Below are 20,737 nucleotides of genomic sequence, written 5' to 3' on the forward strand. Positions count from 1 at the left end.
GAAACACACAAAACGCTTGACGGAACATTTTACGAAACCTACGAAACGCAGCAAATTCAGAAAAAAAAGATTTAATGAGATTTCTATCCAAATAGAAACAATAAAAATTGTGAAAAATTTGAGAGAAAAAACTGACTCACTCCTGGGTGTTTTGGCACTTTTCTGGACGTAGGATGTGCGGAAAAAAGGTGGCAATTCGTTCTGCTCAATCATTGTTGGGTACTTCATGAAGATCTCACATTTAATGGGATATCCCCGAAAATTCCCATCCCCATGCCAGAGATCGGAATTCTCACTCGGCTGATGCTCCAGCTCATTCTCATGCACCCACTTCATTTGTCCCCATGACTCCCCATTGGCCACAAAGGGATCCAGGAAACCCACCATGCGCGACATATCCTCCAAATGGGCAATACCTTTCAACTGAGCCGAGATCTCTGTACAGGGCATCATGATCATGAGATTGAGAATATTGTGGCGCGTCCAGAGCTTCGTAACGAAGGTCTCTGTGGCATTGCGTGGTGCCTGATTGAGGATGATGAAGAGGAAGTTGGATTTGGAACTTTCAACGAGATCTGTGGGTGTGTGCTGGAAGAAAGTCACCAATTCGGCGAGATTCTCCGCAATAACCAATACCCCAATTGATCTTGAATTTGGGATAATTTTGAAGCCTCTTTTAATGTAGAAATTGAAAAGAATTGTTGGAGATGGAACTAAGAAAAAAAGATTAATTTGTCCGTTAAAATTTTTCCATTCAAATGCACGAAGAAGAATTAAGTTAAAGTAAACCAAACCTGTGTGAAAAAAATTGTTAAAATGATTGGTGGCAGAGTTAAGTTCATCCGCAGCACCGTCTCCGTGAATTGCGGCGACAATGACGATGCCCCCATTGGCAAAGTACCATTTAACCGTGTCCCAGAACCTCCTACCCATCCATCCAATGCAATTACCATCATCTTGAGGCGCGAGAAGAACTTTCCTCCCATCCACGCTAATCGCATTACCACCATCGGCAGTTCCATCATCGACATTTCTTGGCGTTGTGAGATCAAATTTCGTCCCAATGACATGGGGAATCAAGTGCAGGAGCACCACGACGAAAACTTTCACCCTAATGGCCATCGTCGTCGTCGTCTTTGCTAGGATATCTCACACCACTGAAAATTCTTCGGATGCGCCTTTTTTTGTATCCCTCTCACAAAGGGGGTTAATAGCTTAATGGCCTTTGATCTGCCGTTTAATTTAGAATTAAATCAATTTATTGAACTTTCTGGCCCTTGATTCTAATTGAATGATTTTCACTTCAGAACTTTTAAGAAGAAATTAAAAGTCGATATAACTTTAGAACTTCTATGCCTGTATCCCACCGCTGCCACCAATTGTCACATTGGACCCACCTCGGAATTCACGGTAAAATATCACGCCGTGAAAAATGGGAATACAGTCATAGCCCGCATAATCAAGTCGAGGTTATACTCTTCTTACGCATTAAAATTAATGGGTGAGAAGAGTATAATAGGGCTCGGACTTTCGATCTGAACATCGAAGCTTCGGTGATTCGAAGCATCGAAGCGTATTCGAAGCACTGCAAAAGAACTGCTTCGTTTTTAAAATGCTTCGATTATTCGAATAATCGAAGCATTTTAAAAACGAAGCAGTTCTTTTGCAGTGCTTCGATTTTTTCTCAACACTTCGAAGCATCGAAAAGTTCGATTTTTCGGAGCCCTAGAGTATAACCTCGACTTGATTATGCGGGGTATGACTGTAATGGGGTAGAGTTAATTGTTAAAAATTTAATATTTTAAAAGTCTAATCTTTCAAGTTAGCTTGTCTTTCACGAAAAATATATACTTTTTACTAATGAAAACTATATGTAAATAAAGAATTATATATTGAAAAATTTATAATTTATTCAATTTTTTGTGAAAAGTATCATTAAAAATTGAATTGAATGAATTTTATTTTTCCTGAGAAAACTACTTCGTTATTATTTTATTTTTAAAAAGTTTTCCCGCAAAATTACTATGCATTTCTTATTGGAATACTTAAGAAAATTCTTAGTAGAATTTAATTACTATTCAGCAAAAAAGCCCGATTCTTTCGCTCATATCATTTTCGCTTTTTAATTCTATAAAAAAAATCTCAGAAAAAAACATTTCCTATCAGTTCGACTCTTGTTAATTAAGAAGGAGCATGGTCTAATTCGTACCTGTTTAGTGGCTTTTTAAAAATCCACTAAAATCTATTAGGCAGTTGGTTTTATGACGTTATTGTTGGACGAATTTAAAAGTAAAATCTATTAGTTTTAAAATGTAGAAAATTATGAGAATAATTAAGGAGTGAAACGGCCTTTACAATTCTACCAAGTTTAAGGGTAGGGGAGAGCGGGGTTAAAAAAGTCACTTAAGGGTTTAGAAAAAGCTCAAAATATCATATTTCCCAAACAGATAAAGCGAAATGTATAGTCCAATTCTTTAGGATATTTCTTGCCCTACAACTCTTTCTAAGATCATTTTGTTCTATCTAGATAGGAAATATGATATTTTAAGCCTTTTCCAAACCCTTAAGTGACTTTATTACCTTTATTAGCCCCGCTCTCCCCTAAAGATTTTTATTTAATGCTATATTTCTTCCACTCTTAGCGAACCTTTGGCGGTCCGAATTGGGTCACATTCCGTTATACTAAAAAAAAAGTTTAGTCACTGTTTATATGCTAATGCCTCGTTAATATTTTTGACAAGATATGTGGCATATGTGGCATACTTTGAAAGAGACAAAAATCAGAAGAATAACGTCATTTTTTACATTTTAAAGCAAAAATTTGTCTGCTTTTCTCAGATGATCCCTACAGTGTGGATATGGGGAAGTCTCTTTGGTGAGTTTTAATACTCCTTCAATAATTTACAAGATTAACAATAGTTTCCTTATGAATAAGCAATTTTCTCATACATAGATGGTTAAACTCCTATCCACATTGCCCTCGTTCTCCTCTAAATACTAATTTTAATTGAAACTAAAGAATTTTCCCCGGAAAAAGGTAAAAATCTCCTGTAAAATATCTACATTACCACAGGCAAAGACCTCCAAAAAAGTTTTTTCTTTTCATTCCTGCAATCAGTTTAATTAAAAAATAATATGTTGATAAAAAATTAATTTCTATCATTAACCCTTTCGCGTAAATTGGGTCAAACATTTTATTTTCCCAAATTTTACTCAATTTAATTGTTTTTCCAACTTAGTAATGGGTTAAATTAACGTAAATTAGGCTAAAAAAAAGACGAAATAAAAATCGCAATAAAAGTAGCACGCTTCTGTGTTTCACGTGGACGCCCAGGGGGATGCCCAACCCCGAGAAATCAGTACTTTTCGTGAGGCAGCAGATTCTTCCGATCAAAAGAAGGGATCAGTTTGCACAATTCCACTTGCAATCGAAAGTACATTTAATTAGCTTTCGATTGATCCCTACCTCATTATCGAAATAAAATTATTAATATAAAAAAAGTTAAAGTGTTTCTCGGGAATCGGTCGAGATTGAGCGAGATTCGAGAATTCCTCATACATTTTGTTCAACAAAAAGTAACTTTTCTTCACAGAAAATGAAGTTATACCATCCCCTTGTGGACGCCAAAGGGTTAATGCTTTTCTAACGTACAATATATTGAAAAGCTCCCACTTAATTTGCTTTCAATCACTGCATTTTATTCATTCTCGCGAAAATATTTCAATTTAAAGTAAACAAATTAAAATAGAAAAAAATCCTTTTTTGTGGGTGTGAAAAAAAAAGTTGTAGCAATTAGCCCCTTGGTGGTGGGAAAAATTAGCGTACTTTTCACCACATTCGCATGGAAAAATGCAAACGATGATTTTCACAATTTTTTTTTTCACTCGCGGGGGTTGGGAAGCTCGCGCGTCTACTTAGCGTGAACACCTAATTGATTTTGCTCCTTACCACACGGATGCCTCGTGAGGGATCCCACAAGCGGAAATTGTCTGTTTTTTTCTGCTACTGCTGCTACTCACCTTACTTCCTTTCAAATGCTGGTATAGCTGTTGCTGCTATTTTTTTGCGGCGAATAAAGAAAAATTGTATAGAACTGAAGAGGATGTTGTACAAAACCAACGTTAAGGCACAAAAAAAAACTGCTGATGTCGCAGGAGAAAATTGTATAAAGGTTTTCACGTGAAGAGGGAGATTTTCTCTCTAGCCCCATCGGATGGTATTTAACGTTTTCCTCCGCTGATGGTGATTTATATTATTTTCCTCACTTTACTATTAAACTCACGTTTTCATTTGTATAATTTTCCTTGATGAAAATCAAATAAATATTTGCTTAAGTTCTGTATTCCTCAAACTCCACCACATTCTGTGTCTTTGATTAAAGAGTATTTTACTTTATTATAACCCCAACCTCGACATACAGAGAGAATGGGTAATTGAAGGGAAAAAGCAAAAGCAGGAGGCTGGAAGGGTAAATATGTGGGAAAATTTTGCAGGAGGAAATTTTCTGTTGGGCACACACACACCGAAATAATTTTCTATTTACATCCATCGTCTGATTAAATAGAGCGTCCTAATTGCTGCGTACCCAATTGGTGGTGGGGCGGGGAATCCACCAAGCTCACCCATTCATCAATCACCTCCACGGAGGAATGTTGTGAGCCCCCAGAGGGCGCGCCGCTAAGGTTTCTCCTCATGAAATTGCGGCACCGTGAGAATTTCATTCTCACCCAAATCCCCAACTTGATCCAACTGCTGCTGCTGCTGCAGCTGCACCCCCAATGACAAATTTATCCGTGTATTGCTCTCAGTCAGCCCCGATGGTACCATTGGGGGTGGCCTGAGGCGCGATGGATCCAACAAGGATTGCATTTTTGTCTGCTGCTTCTTCACCGGTGTTCGACTTGGGGACGATTTGCGACTATTGCAGAAGTTCTTAAGCGACTTTGCTCTGTTTTTTTTTCGTTCAGAATAAAATAAAATGCGTGAGTGGGGGGAATTTTATTATTTAAAAAAAAAAGAGAGAAAATTCAGTTGAAGAAGAAAACTCACGCGTCAATCAATTTCATTAGCATTCGATGGTAAGCCTCGTATTCCTCATTCCCAAATTCACTTGGATCGTGGCGAGCGTGCTCGTACCTTAAGGAGGAATAAAATGTATCAAAAAGAAGTTTAAAAAATTGATTTTTCCATCAAGAATAAATTTATTTTTGGAGGAAATTAATGAAAAACTTGAAAAGAAACTAATGATTGGAAGTCTTTGGAAAAGAAGCCCAAAAAGAGGGAAGAAAAATTGCAAGAAAAAGTATATTTTCTTAACTTTTTGAATTGATTTTCTTTTGCATTTTCTCACTTTTTCAACAATTTTCATTTAATATTTTTTTCAGCTAAAATTCAGCTAAAAATCTTTGCCAAAATTAACTTTGAAAAAAATCATTATTTTAGTTTGATCCCCCAATAAAACAATTAAACGTTAATTTTCATTTTTAAAAAATTCATAGAATTTTTAAGAATTATAAAATAAAATTAAAATAATTTTTAAAAAAATCAAAAAGGAATTGATGGCGGAATGTATGAAGGATGATCCTCTATCGCAGAACAATTTTAACCCATTCCATCTTGTAGAGGATCAAAAAACATTGAAGAATCGCGAGAGAAACTCCCCAAAATCCACTGGGATCACATCGAAAAGTGCAAATAAAAATTGCCAAAAAATTCAAATATTGCGACGCCATTCGACGTTTTTTTCCCTATAAAAAATGTTTCAAAAGTTTTCTGTAGACTTGTCGCTCATTTTCTGTAGAGTTTTTTTCTAGTCAAAATAAATGTTTATTTTTTCGTTTCTGGAGTGATTTCTACATCTGAATCTGTGAAATCTTCTGCTCCTTGGAAGTCTGTGCATCTAATGATACTCTCAAAGCACTGAGAAAACAAACTAATTGCGAGTTTATTGCTGTGAATAATTTCATGAGACTTCCGGATGTCTTGACATTGCAGCCTCCTCGAGAGTGGATGCAACAAGGAGGAGGACATGGAATTTCTGTTCACTACCCATTGATTCAATTTCAATGTGCCGGAGCAAATCTTTCGCTTCCGGAAGTCCCAATTTCTACAGCAAAACCTCGTGGGCATTCTGCAGAAAAGAACTCTGAGAGGCAAAATGAGAGTTGAGAATCACTTTTGTCAGCTCCAGGAAGTCATTGCTCTTGGGAAAGATGTATGGGAAGACGGTGATGAAGATTTTGTGGACTTCCTCAGTGTTACAATCCGCGGAAGGAGACTTTCCGGAGGAATCCCAGAATAGCTTTGAGGGCAGTTAGTTCTGCGACTCTCAGAAATGTCTTCCGTGCTGGTCATGATTTGCTTGATGACTCCGTCGAATGTTTCCGGATACTGACTACTAAACTGATTTCTACATCTGAATCAGGTATATTGCGCTGGATGGGATTCAACTCGGTAAGATTTGCTTAAATTCTCACTGCCAAAAAGGCCCAAAAAAATGTAAAAATATTTGTTTTGATTTGCAAGGGGCTGGTTCTATCAACCTCCCTCAGCTTCATTTCGCTGTGGATCACTTGATTCAGATGTAGAAATCACTCCAGAAACAAAATAATAAAAATTTATTTTGACTAGAAAAAAACTCTACAGAAAATGAGCGACAAGTCTACAGAAAACTTTTGAAACATTTTTTATAGGGAAAAAAACGTCGAATGGCGTCGCAATATTTGAATTTTTTGGCAATTTTTATTTGCACTTTTCGATGTGATCCCAGTGGATTTTGGGGAGTTTCTCTCGCGATTCTTCAATGTTTTTTGATCCTCTACAAGATGGAATGGGTTAAAATTGTTCTGCGATAGAGGATCATCCTTCATACATTCCGCCATCAATTCCTTTCAAGGGCTGTTTATCTGAATGGAAACATTCGGATAATTCGTAAAAAGAAATCAAAGTATTGGGTAGATAAACCTTAGATTTTAGTCTCAAAAAGACACAGATTAAGTAGCAAAGCCCTAGGTAATAAAGTTCTTAATTCAAGCGTAAAAAGAGTTAAAGTCTAGCTCAAAAGAAGCTAAATTCAAGCCGGAAAGAAGCTAAATTTGAGTTCAAAAACCGTTAAATTTAAGCTTAACCGATTAAGGTTTTTTGGGTCATACGCTGACCCAAACGTGAAACATTTTATTTTTTCAATTATTTATGAATATAATTGTTTTTCCATGTTACAAATGCATCGAATTCACGCATAAGGGGTCAAAGAAGACGTTCTGATTGAGAAAAGTCCTCTAAAAAAATCATACAATAAAAATCGCGATAAAAGAGCGCATGTTTCAATGTTTTTATGTTTCACGTTGGACGTTAAAGGGTTAAAAAGGTGCTAAGTTCACATCTAAGAAGTAGGTACTATAAAATTAAGTTCAAAATGTACTAAATTCAAGCTAAAAACAAATTTAAGTTTTCAGAAAGTGATTAAAAAGGAAATATTCAAATGATTCGCCAAAAACAAACCCCAAAAAATTCGCCAGATAAACATCCGTTGTAAGCTTTTTTGGTGGGAGCTGAGGTGCTCTCTTCGGGGGCGTCAAGGGTGCGTGTCAATCCGAGAAAAACACAATTTTTACCAGAGCTTTCGGCGAAACACCTCGCCTTCTTCTGTGGTCAATTTTTGTCTATTTTTGGATTCCGTCAATTTCTTTTTCTCTTTCAGGCAGTATAATGACCGGATGGCGATATTTTTCCGGGGATTTTTCATGGGGATATTTTTATTTTTTTTATGTTCTGTGCTCTGGGAAAACTTGAGAAAAACCCGGAAAAATATCGCCATCCGGTCATTATACTGCCTGAAAGAGAAAAAGAAATTGACGGAATCCAAAAATAGACAAAAATTGACCACAGAAGAAGGCGAGGTGTTTCGCCGAAAGCTCTGGTAAAAATTGTGTTTTTCTCGGATTGACACGCACCCTTGACGCCCCCGGAGAGAGCACCTCAGCCCCCACCAAAAAAGCTAAATAAACCACGTCAAGAAAACAACCATCAAACAACATCCGTTGTAAATTATTTAAAAATTCTAAAAAAAAATTGTCATATTTAAGGGTACCTACTCAAAATAGCTTTAAAAAATCTTTAAAAAAAAATGTAAGACACATAAAAGTAAAAGTTCAAAAATGAATAAAGTCCTTCTTAGTACGAAAATTTTCCTGCCATAAAATTTCCTTCACATTTCTTCTTTCATTTGCCATGAATTTTGCCTAATACCATTCATCAGAAGCTAAGAAAAATTAAATTTTATGCTAAAATATGAAAGAAGTTAAACAAAAAAAAATTCAAAATGGTGTCAGGAAAATATTTTTTTATTCACGTTTAAATAAATTCTTTTTATTTTCCGAAAAAAAAATTCTAAAAGATAAATAAGATGGTCTTAGTATTGTCAAAGTCAGGCTAAACGATTTGACAGGTAAGGAGAGGAATTAACAGCTCTTTAATCGAATAAAGAACAGCTTCAATGATTTTCCATACTAGATTTAAGCATTTTTAATCCTAATATATAGAAATTTTATAAAATCTTGTCAAAACTGTCAAAATCTTGAAAATCTTGATTTTCTTTATGAAATTCTTGAATTCTTTTATCCAAAATCTAACTTTTTGAATTTTAAATGAAAGGAAATTCTTCAGATTTCTCTTCCAGGTCCTAATTATGACCGTAAAAAGCCAATAAGAACCAAAATGGAAGCCTCTGGATTCTTCCTGATCAATCCCCAAGATAATTTCAAAGATTTCCCCGGAATTTCCCAGCAACGGAAAAAAGAAGAAAATAAACTCACATATCGCAGAATTGATGAATAAGCCTCTGCCCTGATCCATTGAGTGCCACTGCCAGTGTTGTGAGGAGGAATGACCGAAGATTCTCCCTTGGTTGCCGGACACTCCCCTCCTGGCGCGCAATCTCCCTCTCGAGCACTTTAATGTCATCCACTGCCTTCAGGCGATAGTAGAATGGTGGCAGGGTGCAATCTGGCCTGAGGATGTACCGATGATCATCCAGAAGGAGCTGTGGCTCATGGGAGATCTTCTCAATAGCCTCAATCCTGCGCTCAATCTCCCTCTTGAGGGATTTCTCTGCATCATGCCCCACTGGGACATGGGGGCCCCGCCGGGAGCGCAATGTGAAGCGCATTATTTGTCGTTTGGCAAAGATAAAGAGGATAATGAAGGTCAATACACCTCCGCCAATGATGAGAATTGCTCCTGCTGAGGAAATATTTGTTTTCCCCGAGGAATCCGTGGATATTTCCGGCAATACTGGTTCCTGGCGTACAGGAGATATCTTAACCTCCTCGATCTGCAATGGTGTGGTAGCTGAAGTCATTGCTCTTCCGTTTTCCTGGGCAATTTTCACGGAGATTTTATTCACAAAGTTTACAAGCAAAACACTACAAAAGTCTCCAAAGTCATTCATAGAAAAGTCTCCAAAGTCATTTACAGAAAAATGTCTCCAAAAAAATCAGCTGATCGTATAAACAAAAACAATGTCGAGTGATTTTGTGCGGGAAGATTTAGTGGGTGAAAAGGTGACGAAAATCCCTGTAAATTGCCCACAAGATGTTGCAATGGAAGATCTGGAAGGACTCTCAAGTGATTCGGATAATAAATTAACAATTTGCACGAATTTACCTGTGAAAAAGAGACGAATAAAGAGGTGAGGTGAAAGTTCTCCCTCCAAATTTTGTCATTTTTCCATGAAATTTCCATCTTTTCAGTCGGAAAAAGCCACCGGAAGTTGATGCAAAGCCTCAGGAGGAAGTAGCAGATGACACAGAACAGAGTGCAATGAAAAATCTCTCTCCGGGGGAAATTAGAAAGATTCTCAAGGTATGACATAACCTCACTTTATTCCCGGAAAGACGTTTATTTGACCTTTTCTCACACAGAAAGTTGTATCAAATGATCACGTCCTGGCCATGGTGAGACTAAAGGAGGAGGAAACAGAGGAGGAGATAGAAGTTGTGCGGGAATCTGCAGATTTAATGCCAAAATTAACGAGATTGAAGGCAAAGGAACTCAATAAACACCTCCCGTCGATTGTCCCGTTAACCCTGAAGGCTACTCAGGAGGAATCTGAGACAGCAATGCTCATGAAGGATCTGGCGGAAGAGGATGAGGATGATGAGGAGTACAAACCCTCCGAGGAGGACTTTCACTCAGATGACGACACAAATACCTCAATTTCGGACATTGATTCCCAACCATCGACTCCAGTGTGGAATTCAATGGCCACCCCAGATGCCAAGGATGGCGTGGAGTACACAAAAGATGGCCTCTTCAAGATCCCACAGATTTGCGCTACTCCGTCACCGTGCAAAAATGCCCAGGAACCCTTTAGGCCACCTGCCTTGGGCACCAGATCGAAAATTTCCCTCGCAAAGACCCCAATTGAGGATATTGAGGAGACTTTTGTCCCTCCGGACATCACGACGGACATGTATGAGTTTGATTGCGACATGGATAATGTTTGGCAGGAATTTCTCAATCAATTCCGTCGCCCATTGACGCTCAATGAGACCCACGAGGAGGACGAGGAAGCGGATCCGGAATACGTGGCTGTGGATCAAATTCCGCTGGACAAGGAGGAGTTGCGTGAAGTGAAGGTTAGCCGGAAGGAGTTGAGTGATCTAATGACGGAACTCTTTGATGGGATTGACGACGATGTTTCCACACCAATTCTCTGCCCTCTTATCAATGAGGAGGATGAAGCTGGTGGGGCAAGGACAAAGCCAACACCAACAAAGTACCAGAAGAATCGCACGGAAGCCTCTCCGGAACCATCAGAAGCCCTCCAAATGATGACCCATTCCACCCCAATGGCCTACGGGAATGCCCCAGAACTCGATATGTCCAGCGTCCTGGACAATTCTCTGGATATTGAGAGTCAAAAGGCACGAAGTTTCACCTATTGCGAACCTTTCACAGAGATGGCTAATCTCTCCACAATGTCATCACCCAAAGAGATCCTGTACAAGGCGATTGAGCTGAAATACCAGCAGATGGCCAAAGTACAGCCGGTTGAGGTATTTGAGCCACATCATGTGGGCTTTACGGACTTCCAACGGCAGATCTTGGCACAGCAGCTCCGGATGCACGTTCAGCTAAACACTCAGCACTACATTCAAACCTATTCCCATCCCCGGTTGTGGCAGGAAGCGGAGAAACCCAGGAAAATGCTTCAGGAACTCTGGGATGTGGCCAGGAATAACAGGCATTCCACATTCAATGCCATCAACTTGCAGGGAGCCATTGAATTGTGTGATTCCTGGCGCAGGGAGATTGATGTGGTCAATGAGGACAATACCACACTCATGCGAGAGCTGCGGGATCAAATGAGCATTGAGGAGACATCCAGGAATCTTAGGCGGTGGAATAAGGAAACATTCAATAGTCGCATTATGAATCTCATGCTGAATTCCACGGTATTCCTATACCCAAAACTCCTGCCAAACATCCCATTTAGGCTGTATAATTTCCAGTACAACTTCCATCATCACGAGGCGGCGATCATGATGCATTTCTACGATACCATCAAAACAGATCTCGAGGAACAAGCGAAGAACCAAAAGAAGAACATTGAGCTAAGTCGAAGGAAGATTTGTGATAAAATGCATCTCTACATCTGCCCATGGAGGACACCAAAGCAAATTTATACAGTTATCGAAAGACAAAAGAAATCCCCAGTCATGAATCCCATAAAGGTAAGAAGATTTCTGAGAAGGAAGCTTCCGGAATGATTTCCCGGAGAAGACCTTAAAACGAATTTTCATTTTTTTTCCTTCAGTTCTACTTTAAGAACAAACGTCTTCTACCTGTTTGTCATGTGATAGAGAGCATCAATCCAAATCAAGTACTCGCGGATCTGCCCATTAGCTGCCTGCCCAAAAACTGGGAAACGTATTTTTTGGCGCAAAAGAAGGTAAATGTTTAACATAACCTCACTTATTTTGCTGCTGCAAAGGTTTTTTTTTTCATATGGAGTTTTGAGAGTTATACGACAAAAGTAGCAACAAGCGACGATATTTGCAGTGAAGAAATTAATTTTCTCCTTTTTCCTTAATTTTTCACAACCTCTGGAACAAAATTCCAGCAAATTCAATCGATTTTATTTAGACGAATGAATTTTTAGTCAAAGTAGCCTTTGCCGGGCTTCTGCTGCAAACTTCACACATCTCAACGATGAAGAAAATCATTTTTAGATCAATTTTTCTTGAATTTCTGTAATTCTAAGCTTCTTTATTAAAAATTCTGATAAAATTATTAAATTTTCATGGAAAGAAAAATAATTTTCAATACAAAAAAAAGTCAATCATAACGCGTCCAGTTATTAGAGTTGGTATACCACAACGCGGAGGGGTCAGTCTAAGCGTTGTAATTGTAAGTTTATTTTTTTTATGAAATTCATCAAATTAAAAGACAAAAAAGCTCATATCACAACTTCTATTAGACCTACAGAAATTTCGTGACTAATTATGGAAAGGTATTGAAATAAGCTATAATCTGACATATATTTCGATACGAGGTAAATTGTCGCTTCGCTCCAATTTACCTCGCCCCGCTTCGCGGGGATTTGTTGCGCTTCGCGCAAATTTTAGAGGAAAAAAATTGTGATGTTTTGATTCAGGCCACTTATAAATCCCGGAGAAAAATTTCGGAAAGAGAAGAAATCATTTTCATACAAAACTTTAAGCGCCAAATTCAAAAATTCGCAAAAACTGCATGAAATCTCTATGGGGGCTACCTGAAGGGGGGCTTTGGGGGGAAAATGAATACGGCCACTCGAAAGCGCCTGATATAAGGAGCCTCTGTACCAAATTTAATCGCGATCGGATAAACGGTGTGGATTTGTATAAAAAAAAGTCGGAACGACGATTACCAACAAACAGACCTTTCTTTATTATATATAAATATTTCAAGGTCACCTCCAGAACACAAAATTGCGGATTTTTGTTTTACAAAATCAGTTTTATGCATTTTTTTGGCCTGAAGGAATAGTGCTAGAGATTTCTGATGTTTCAGAAAGTTGTAGAGAATTGCAAAACCTTTAATTTGATACTAATTTGAATACAATCGGACAAGCCGTTCAAGAGATATGGCTCTTTAGAACTTTTCAGATTCAAAAATTTTTCAAATGGTTATATTTTCTAAACGGCGTCATAGATTTTCTTCATTTTCGAGCTGGTGAAAGATATGGAGTCTAGCTACTACACATCAAAATTTAAAGAAAAACAATAACAGATGTTCGGAGATATTGGGCCTTATTCAGCGACCAAGAAATCCTTGAAATTCGCTTGAAATCTTGAAATTTCAGTACAAAATTCAAAGATTTCAGGAGTTTCTTGGTCGCTGAATAAGGCCCATTACACCTTAAAATTAGGCAATTTTTGTTTTTGATTTTAGTGCCTTAAGCGGCAATTTTTGAAACTTGGAATGTTCCACGCAGTTGTAGGGCTTTCTAAAACCTTTCATTTGAACCTGAGTTGGTCAAAATCGGTCAAGCCGTTCTCGATTTATATCGAAAAAACACTTTTTGCTTTATGTCGCCATATTTGCTAAACCGCTTGACCGATTTTCAAGTATGAATTGTTGATGAAAATGTCTCACTCAGCTCTACAACATATTAAAATTTCAGGCCTCTAGCTGCAAGGGAACTGGTTGAAGGTATTTCAAAATGGCGGACGGCGGCCATCTTGGATTTTGAAAATGCGAAAAAATGAAATTTTACACTCACATTTCTTTTGAAAATTTCAAACCGAGGTCTCTATCTTTACCGTTCTCGAGCTATAAGGCAAACCACCATTTTCGTATTGTGGGATGTCTAAAACGTGCTCATACCAAGTTTAAGCATGATCTAAGGGGGTCGATTTTTCCAACGATTACAATACTTGGTGTTGGCCACGATTGTGGTATACCAACTAATAATCTGATATGAAGCAAACTTCATACCAAAACATTGTCCAGCTGAGTGTGAAATTTTGTAAACAACCACAATTAATTTTCATAGGAAAAACTAAAAGCCCAAAAAGTCCTCGAAAAAGACAAGGAGTTGTTGACAAAGAAGCGAAAGAGAGTGAAGTTAATTCAGCGAGTGAAGGCACTGAAGAAGAATCCGGGAAACATTAGCAATATCTCGTTGGAATCATCAGAAGACGACGAAGGTGATCCGGAGAAACAGGTGACAATCTTCTCAAATGAATCCCTGGCTGTGAGTATTGGTGAGAAGTCCTTTGAAAAATCCCAAAAGGAAGAGCCCAAAGTCGGGCTAAGGGGGAAGTTTGAGAAATTCCTGCAAGACTATCTTCGGGATTTGGATGTGAAGCTCTCTGCGTTCCAGGATCGAACGATTCTATCGAAAATCTTCACATTTATCTGGGAATTTGATATTTTCCTCCGGATTCTGCATAAAACAATGCAAGCAGATAAGAGGTTGAGTGATTTGATGGAGAATCCCGATGATGGGGATGAGCCGAAGAAGGTGAAAGTGGAAGAAGATGAGAAGCCAGCTGTTGAGCAGAAGCGACACAAACATCGCCTACATGATAGCAATAGGCTGCTTCTCCTTCCGGAACGCAGTGAGGATCTCATGCAGCGTGATTCCGTGTATTCGTGGAATTTCTTCGAGAAGGTTGAATGTACGTTCAAGGCTGCGAGGCAATTTGATAAATTTGAGAGATTCCTCACGATTCTCAATACTTTCAAGCCTGGGAAGGAGGAAGTGGCTGATTTGTACTACAGACTCGAAGATTTATTCCTCCCTGATCATCCGGAATTGGCTGAGCTGTTCCTCACACTCCTCCTACCGGGGCATGCTTCACAAGTTGGGAAGTTCTTTGAGCATTTTATCCTCACAAATATGCACACATTCCTCACGCGGATTAACATCTACCTGGCCAAGCAGCCGCATCAGCTGAAGAAAGTCTATGCGTGCCTCAATGAGTTGACGCGCGAAGAAGGACTCACAATGGATAAGATTAAGGCGAAATTCCTGCCACTCCTCAAGGGGAATCAACTCCTCACCGATTGGTTTTTGCAACTTTTCCCCACTGAACGTCCTCCGGTGAGTGATAATGATGAATTCGAGGTGATTTCCCTGCGAAAACCCGTCACGGAGGAGGAGCAGGCACAAATGCATCTCACGGAGGAAGTGCACGGGGAACGCATGAAGGATCCCTTTGAGAACCCTCCGTGTTCCATTAAATACATGCAGGGACGGATTTACTATGGGAATCGTGTTCTCCTCCCTGCGGAATTATCCTTCATGGCCAGTCAGGAGGTGGACAATCGCCCGCATGACCGTGAGCCGCGCAGCCCAACAAGGTGTGTTCATGAAATTCGCCAAGCGTGGGATTTGAAGATTCAAGAGGGGCTGAAACTCGTTGATGCTGGTGCTGCGATTGCTTCCACATCCACAGATGGCACAAAAGAGGGTCATTCTGGCGAAAGTCCAGCAAAACTCTGTGACTATGCTACGCTTAAAATGCACACATACCGCCTAAATCCACATGCAATCACCACGGAAATGGTGCTGGCGTGTCAGGAGAATGCCGAGGAGGTGGCTCAGGGGAAGCAATCGCCGAAGAAAGCAGCAGGAGGGAAGAAAAATCCCACATCGCCCAAAAGGAGCAGCGGAAAGGGGGCCACGAAGGCGCCAGAAACAAATTCAGCCGTTGAAATGGCTCGGAGGCTAAAGATGTTCCTCACGGCAGAGGAGAAGCCACCCAAGCAGAAGAGGACGAGACAGAAGAAGCCCCCAGAGGAGGAGGAAGGAGAAGAGGAAGAAAAAGGTGAAGAGATCATCCCTGAAAAGGTAGGAAACTTATTAAAACTCTTTATTTCTCATCAAGGGGTGCTTATCTGGAATGCAAAGAATGCATATTCGGGTTTAATGGGGAATTTATTCGGAATCAGGGGCGTAATTAGGAAGGGTGTTTGGGTGTCTAAACAATCATATTTATTTAGGTCAGGCAGTTTTATGCTTTATTAAGAAAAAATTAAAAGAATTTTTTTAAATAAATAAAAAATGTCAAAAACGTTAGAAAAGAAACGTCAATTCATAGCAAAAACGCTAAATGTTTAAACAAATGGCAATCTCTTAAGCAAATCGTGAAATGCTAGAAAAGAAACATCGAACGTTAGAAAATTTTGCATTTTAGAGTAGATACAGAAGCTATGGCTCTTTGAAGAAAGAATTACAACTGAGAGTTTAATATTGAATCTAATAATCTCGAAATTTAGTTTTTTTTTTCTTTTTCATTCGTTTGGAAAAAAAAAGTTGAACGTTAAAATTAATGTATATTTATTAACAACTGTTGGATATTTGTTGAAATTTATTCAATCGGCATCGCAGTCGAGAGGAAATAAGACGCAACAAATGTCCAACAGTCGTTAAGAAATCTATAATACAGAAATTATCCCTCGGCTTTCCCCCTTCAGTTAAAATTAATGTCAAAAGTTAAAATAAACTTCAAACAAACGAACGCTTTACGATTAATAAGGAAATATTAAGTGTTAGATCAGACGCTCAACAGTTTAAATAAATGACAAACTTTAAAAGAAATTTCAAACATTATAGTAAATAAACGTCAGTTGTTAAAGTAAGTGTCAAACGGTAAAATAAATGTCAAGCGTCAAAAAATGCATGTCAAACATCAAGGTACGTTGAACGTCAGAGCACAAGCATAAGGAGAAAAACATTAACACGTCAGAATAATCGTAAAATGTTAGAAAATAAACGTCAATAGTTAAAAAAAAATACAATAGTTAGAATCAGAATTTAAAACGTTAGAATTACACAAATAAATGTTAAAAAAAAGAATCCAATGGCTGATATTCATTATTAAGTACCTTATTAATCGTAATTTTAATAGATTTGGACTCCTAAAGTCATTTTTTTTAATTAATTTTATGGTACTTTGACATTTGGAGTATCGAGATTTCTAACCTGAAAACTTTGATCCTAATTTTTTCACAAAAAGTAATTTTTTTCCCAAGTTTTCCTTAGACGATCTTGTAGTAATTAAAATTCCCTACACACATGTATAATATGTTGAATTTATCACAAAATATTCAATAGATTTTTATTCTGTCTGTAGCGATTGAAAAAAAAAAGTAGAATTGGCCACTATGTCCAGCAAAATCCTCCAAAGGTTAAGTAGAATTTTAAAAAAAATCTTAAACCATCCCTTAGAATACATTCCTAACGACGCTCCTGTTCGAAATATTTCGCAATTCTGGGCCATATTCAGCATAAAAAAGCTGTTACTTTTATTTTATGAACTTTAAAAATCGTCAAAAGAATCTTTTATAAGATAAAAAAATATTTTACGCAGAATTATAATTTTTTACATCATTAACACTCGGAGGACCGGGCAATTTTCACTTACGCGGAGGATGAAATTGGACAGAATGACCAACGGTTTTTTTTCAAATATTTCAAGGAAATATGGAAGATTGCATTTGCAAAATAACTAAGCGTGCATATTTTATTCAATTAATGGGAGGATTTATTGCGCTTCGCGCAAATTTTGGATAAAAAAATATTATAATAGAAGATTGAAATCGATAGACAATCTGAAATATTGGTTTTTATGGGTGCGCTGAAATCACTTATCAATCTCAAAAGAAAACAATTTATGGAGGCTACCTGAAGGGTTTTTTTTAGATTAATCCTTGTATTTGCTTATTTTAAGTATTGAATTTTTCGGAGTTTTTATGTAAAAAAAAAGTAAACAACACTTTGACAATTGTGCAAAAGAGTATTTCGACGTGCCCGAAGATTATGAACCATATTCCTATCTTTTAACACAGGAGTATGGTTCATAATCTTCGGGCGCGTCGATTTTTTTCGAAAAAAAAACCGTTGGTCACGGTGACCATTTTCATCCTCCGCGTATATTTTCGACTTTGACCTTAATTATCTTTTAAAAAGCAAAATATTTTCCGGATTTTCTTTAGCCTAACTTAAAGTAATTGAAATTCCCTACACATAGACGTGGTATTTATCACGATAGGTTCAATACATTTTAATCTATGACGATTTAAAAACTCGAAATGGACACGGTGTCCACATAAATCCTCTAAGTGTTAAACGGCATAAAATAGCTTAAAACGCTCACAGAAGGACCTCCAAAACTCACTTTTATCATAAAAGAAAAAAACAACTCGATAAAAACTTTTACCCTGAATTCCAATTCTATTTTATTTCCTTCTTATTTTTAGAGACTTTATAAAAGTTTGGAGACTAGTTCTTTATGATGAAAACCAAAATTATTTTATCTTTTACGCGGAATACCAAAATGACCTTTTATCATAAAAATAAAAGAATTTTTTTACGCTGAATATGGCCCTTTGATTAATAAATTAAAAGATCTTTTTCTTTCTATTCGATCAAAACTCCCAAAAATGGCAGGAATGACGTCATTATTATGATTTCTGTCTATTTCAATTTATGAAGCTAAAAACTACTGAAAAAAAGAGATTTTCTTGCTAATTAATTAAGAGTTTCTCATTAATTCGGAATACAAAGAAATGTTCGCTTCTAGAACACAAATTATTCGCCAGATAAGACCCCTTTACACCACACGAGGCTTATGAATTATCACAAAGTGATAAAATAAAAATTCCGCAAAGAGAGAGATAAAGAAGACTTTACTGGAAATATTATTAAGGGGATTACTTTTTGCTTTCAGATTGAACGCGAAGAAGACGTAACGTGGACTCGGGATCAGGATAAAATGATTCTGGAAGTGATAAATGGGGAATTGGATTCCGAGGAGGAGGTCATTGAGAGACTTGTGGAGCTAATGGGGGATCGAACGCGCGAACAGATAACAGTGCGCTTCCATTTCCTCCTCAATGTTCTGCGGAAGTTCCAAACAGACGACTAAAGCGGTGCGGCGGAAGATTTATTTTTTAGGAGAGTTTTTTTATTTATTTATTAAATGCTGAAGTACACAGATCACTTGGTTTTCTTGTCTCCGGCAAGACGATCCAGTCGCTGAAGGAGTGTGGGATGGGAGTGATTCCACACGGAGTAGAGCCAATCGTAGATGGGAAAGCCAAGATTGTCCACGTGCAGCTTCACGAGGGCCTTACCGAGTTCCTTTGCAAAGCCGAGTTTTTGGGCAAAGGCGTCGGCTTGGTACTCAAAACGACGCGATAGGATGGTCATGGCGAAGCTGATGATGGCATTGTAGGGTGCCAGGACGTAGGTGAAGACAACAAGGAGGCCAATGAGTATGGGTTGGACACCTTCGGGGAATCCGAGGGCTTGATACAGGACAGGTGTGCGGAAGAGGAAGGCAAAGGCGGCAAAGAGGAGGAAGAGGTGAATTTGCATGATGATGAGGTTCTTCGTGATGTGTCCGAGTTTCCAGTGACCCAATTCGTGCCCGAGAACGGCCAGAACTTCACTATCTTCGCACCCTTTGCCCTTTTCTTCCTCCTTGAGACCCTCATCCGTGGGGGCGCCCTTGTTGAGGAGAAGTGTGTCAAAGAGGACGATTCTCTTGGAGCCCCAGAGCCCGTAGAAGTAGGCATTGCTGTGGGCACTACGTTTGGATCCCTCCACGACGTAGAGTTGCTTCAGGGGGAACTTCAGGGATGCCGCGAGGTCTTCAATGCTCTTCCTCAGGGGGCCCTCATCGAGGGGTTTGTACTTGTCAAATAGGGGAGCAATGACACTGGGGTAGATGGTCATGAGGAGCAGGGTGACGGCACTCGTGAACACCCAGAGCCACACAAAGAAGAATTCCCCACCACTCTGGACAATAGCCACAACAGCTGCAACAATGGGAGCTGCCAAAGCACTGGCCACTGCCAATCCCTTCAGTTGATCCTTCACAAAGAATCCGGGAGTTTGCTTATTGAACCCATGTCGTGCCTCCAGGACGAAGGTTTTGTAGATTTTAAAAGGTAAATCCTTGCAGAAGTTAATCACATTGAGCACAAGGACAAACATGCAGCTGACAAAGACCTCACTCCTGCCATCCAACCCAATGGCATCCGTGAATCTCTCCGAAACAGCCCAAATGTACGCGAAGAAACCCAAATAGAGCTCCAGCGGTACAACAAGCAGCTGCATGATGATTGATTGGAAAACAGAGAATTCCTCCTTGTCCTGCCCATAAACACGAGCTTTGTGGAATGTTTCCTCCGTCAAGACACCCTCCAGCTCCCGTGGGATCTTCTTTGAGGACTTGTACACGCGAATCTGCGGGAAAATAAGCAGGAAAACATTGCATCAGAACTTCCGGACATCTGGAAATGTGAGGTTAGTTCACCTGCCGCAGGCAGAGATAAATCTCAAAAGCATTCTCAATGAGAATTACTCCAAGGATTGAGAACAGGGCTACTTCACTGGACACAGTCATTTTTCTCTTTTTGGTAAAATTTTACTACAATTGAGGCTCTTGTGCCAATAATTTTCTTCCTTTTCTCAAGCAAAACACGACAGCAGCTGTGCTGGAAAAAATTAATACGTTCTGTTTGGTAAATGTGGTAAAACTTGGTAAGATTTATTAGTATGTAAATTAAAAATTTTACCAAAATATTCAGTAAAATTGATTTAATTCTTTTTATAACATCGTTCGTAAAATATTTTTGAAGAAATAAAACACGGAAAGATCTTTTAGTGAGGTCAAAAGTCCTTGCGAATGAGACAAAGTGATCATGTAGGTCTAAACTTCAAGGAAAAAATTGATT

General features: G+C 38.5%; 3 protein-coding genes across 3 annotated transcripts; 1 reads left to right on the top strand and 2 right to left on the bottom strand.

Moving 5' to 3' along the window:
• Positions 1 to 4,371: 4,371 nt before the first annotated feature.
• LOC129796207 (protein C1orf43 homolog) lies at positions 4,372 to 9,449 on the bottom strand. Its single transcript, XM_055837990.1, has 3 exons — positions 8,815 to 9,449; positions 5,051 to 5,137; positions 4,372 to 4,949 (listed from the first exon to the last, which is right to left on the bottom strand). Exons 1-3 carry the CDS (start codon positions 9,447 to 9,449, stop codon positions 4,679 to 4,681), a joined length of 993 nt encoding a protein of 330 aa, XP_055693965.1. The 3' UTR covers positions 4,372 to 4,678.
• Positions 9,450 to 9,519: 70 nt separating this feature from the next.
• On the top strand, positions 9,520 to 18,992 carry LOC129796027 (uncharacterized). Its single transcript, XM_055837675.1, has 6 exons — positions 9,520 to 9,689; positions 9,751 to 9,862; positions 9,922 to 11,736; positions 11,820 to 11,954; positions 14,040 to 15,842; positions 18,724 to 18,992. Exons 1-6 carry the CDS (start codon positions 9,520 to 9,522, stop codon positions 18,919 to 18,921), a joined length of 4,233 nt encoding a protein of 1,410 aa, XP_055693650.1. The 3' UTR covers positions 18,922 to 18,992.
• On the bottom strand, positions 18,939 to 20,530 carry LOC129796149 (CAAX prenyl protease 1 homolog). Its single transcript, XM_055837916.1, has 2 exons — positions 20,317 to 20,530; positions 18,939 to 20,246 (listed from the first exon to the last, which is right to left on the bottom strand). The coding sequence occupies exons 1-2, from the start codon at positions 20,404 to 20,406 to the stop codon at positions 18,993 to 18,995; spliced, it is 1,344 nt and encodes a 447-aa protein (XP_055693891.1). The 5' UTR covers positions 20,407 to 20,530; the 3' UTR covers positions 18,939 to 18,992.
• Positions 20,531 to 20,737: the final 207 nt, after the last annotated feature.

This window comes from Lutzomyia longipalpis, chromosome 4 (assembly GCF_024334085.1).
Source record: "Lutzomyia longipalpis isolate SR_M1_2022 chromosome 4, ASM2433408v1".
Classification (NCBI taxonomy): domain Eukaryota; kingdom Metazoa; phylum Arthropoda; class Insecta; order Diptera; family Psychodidae; genus Lutzomyia; species Lutzomyia longipalpis.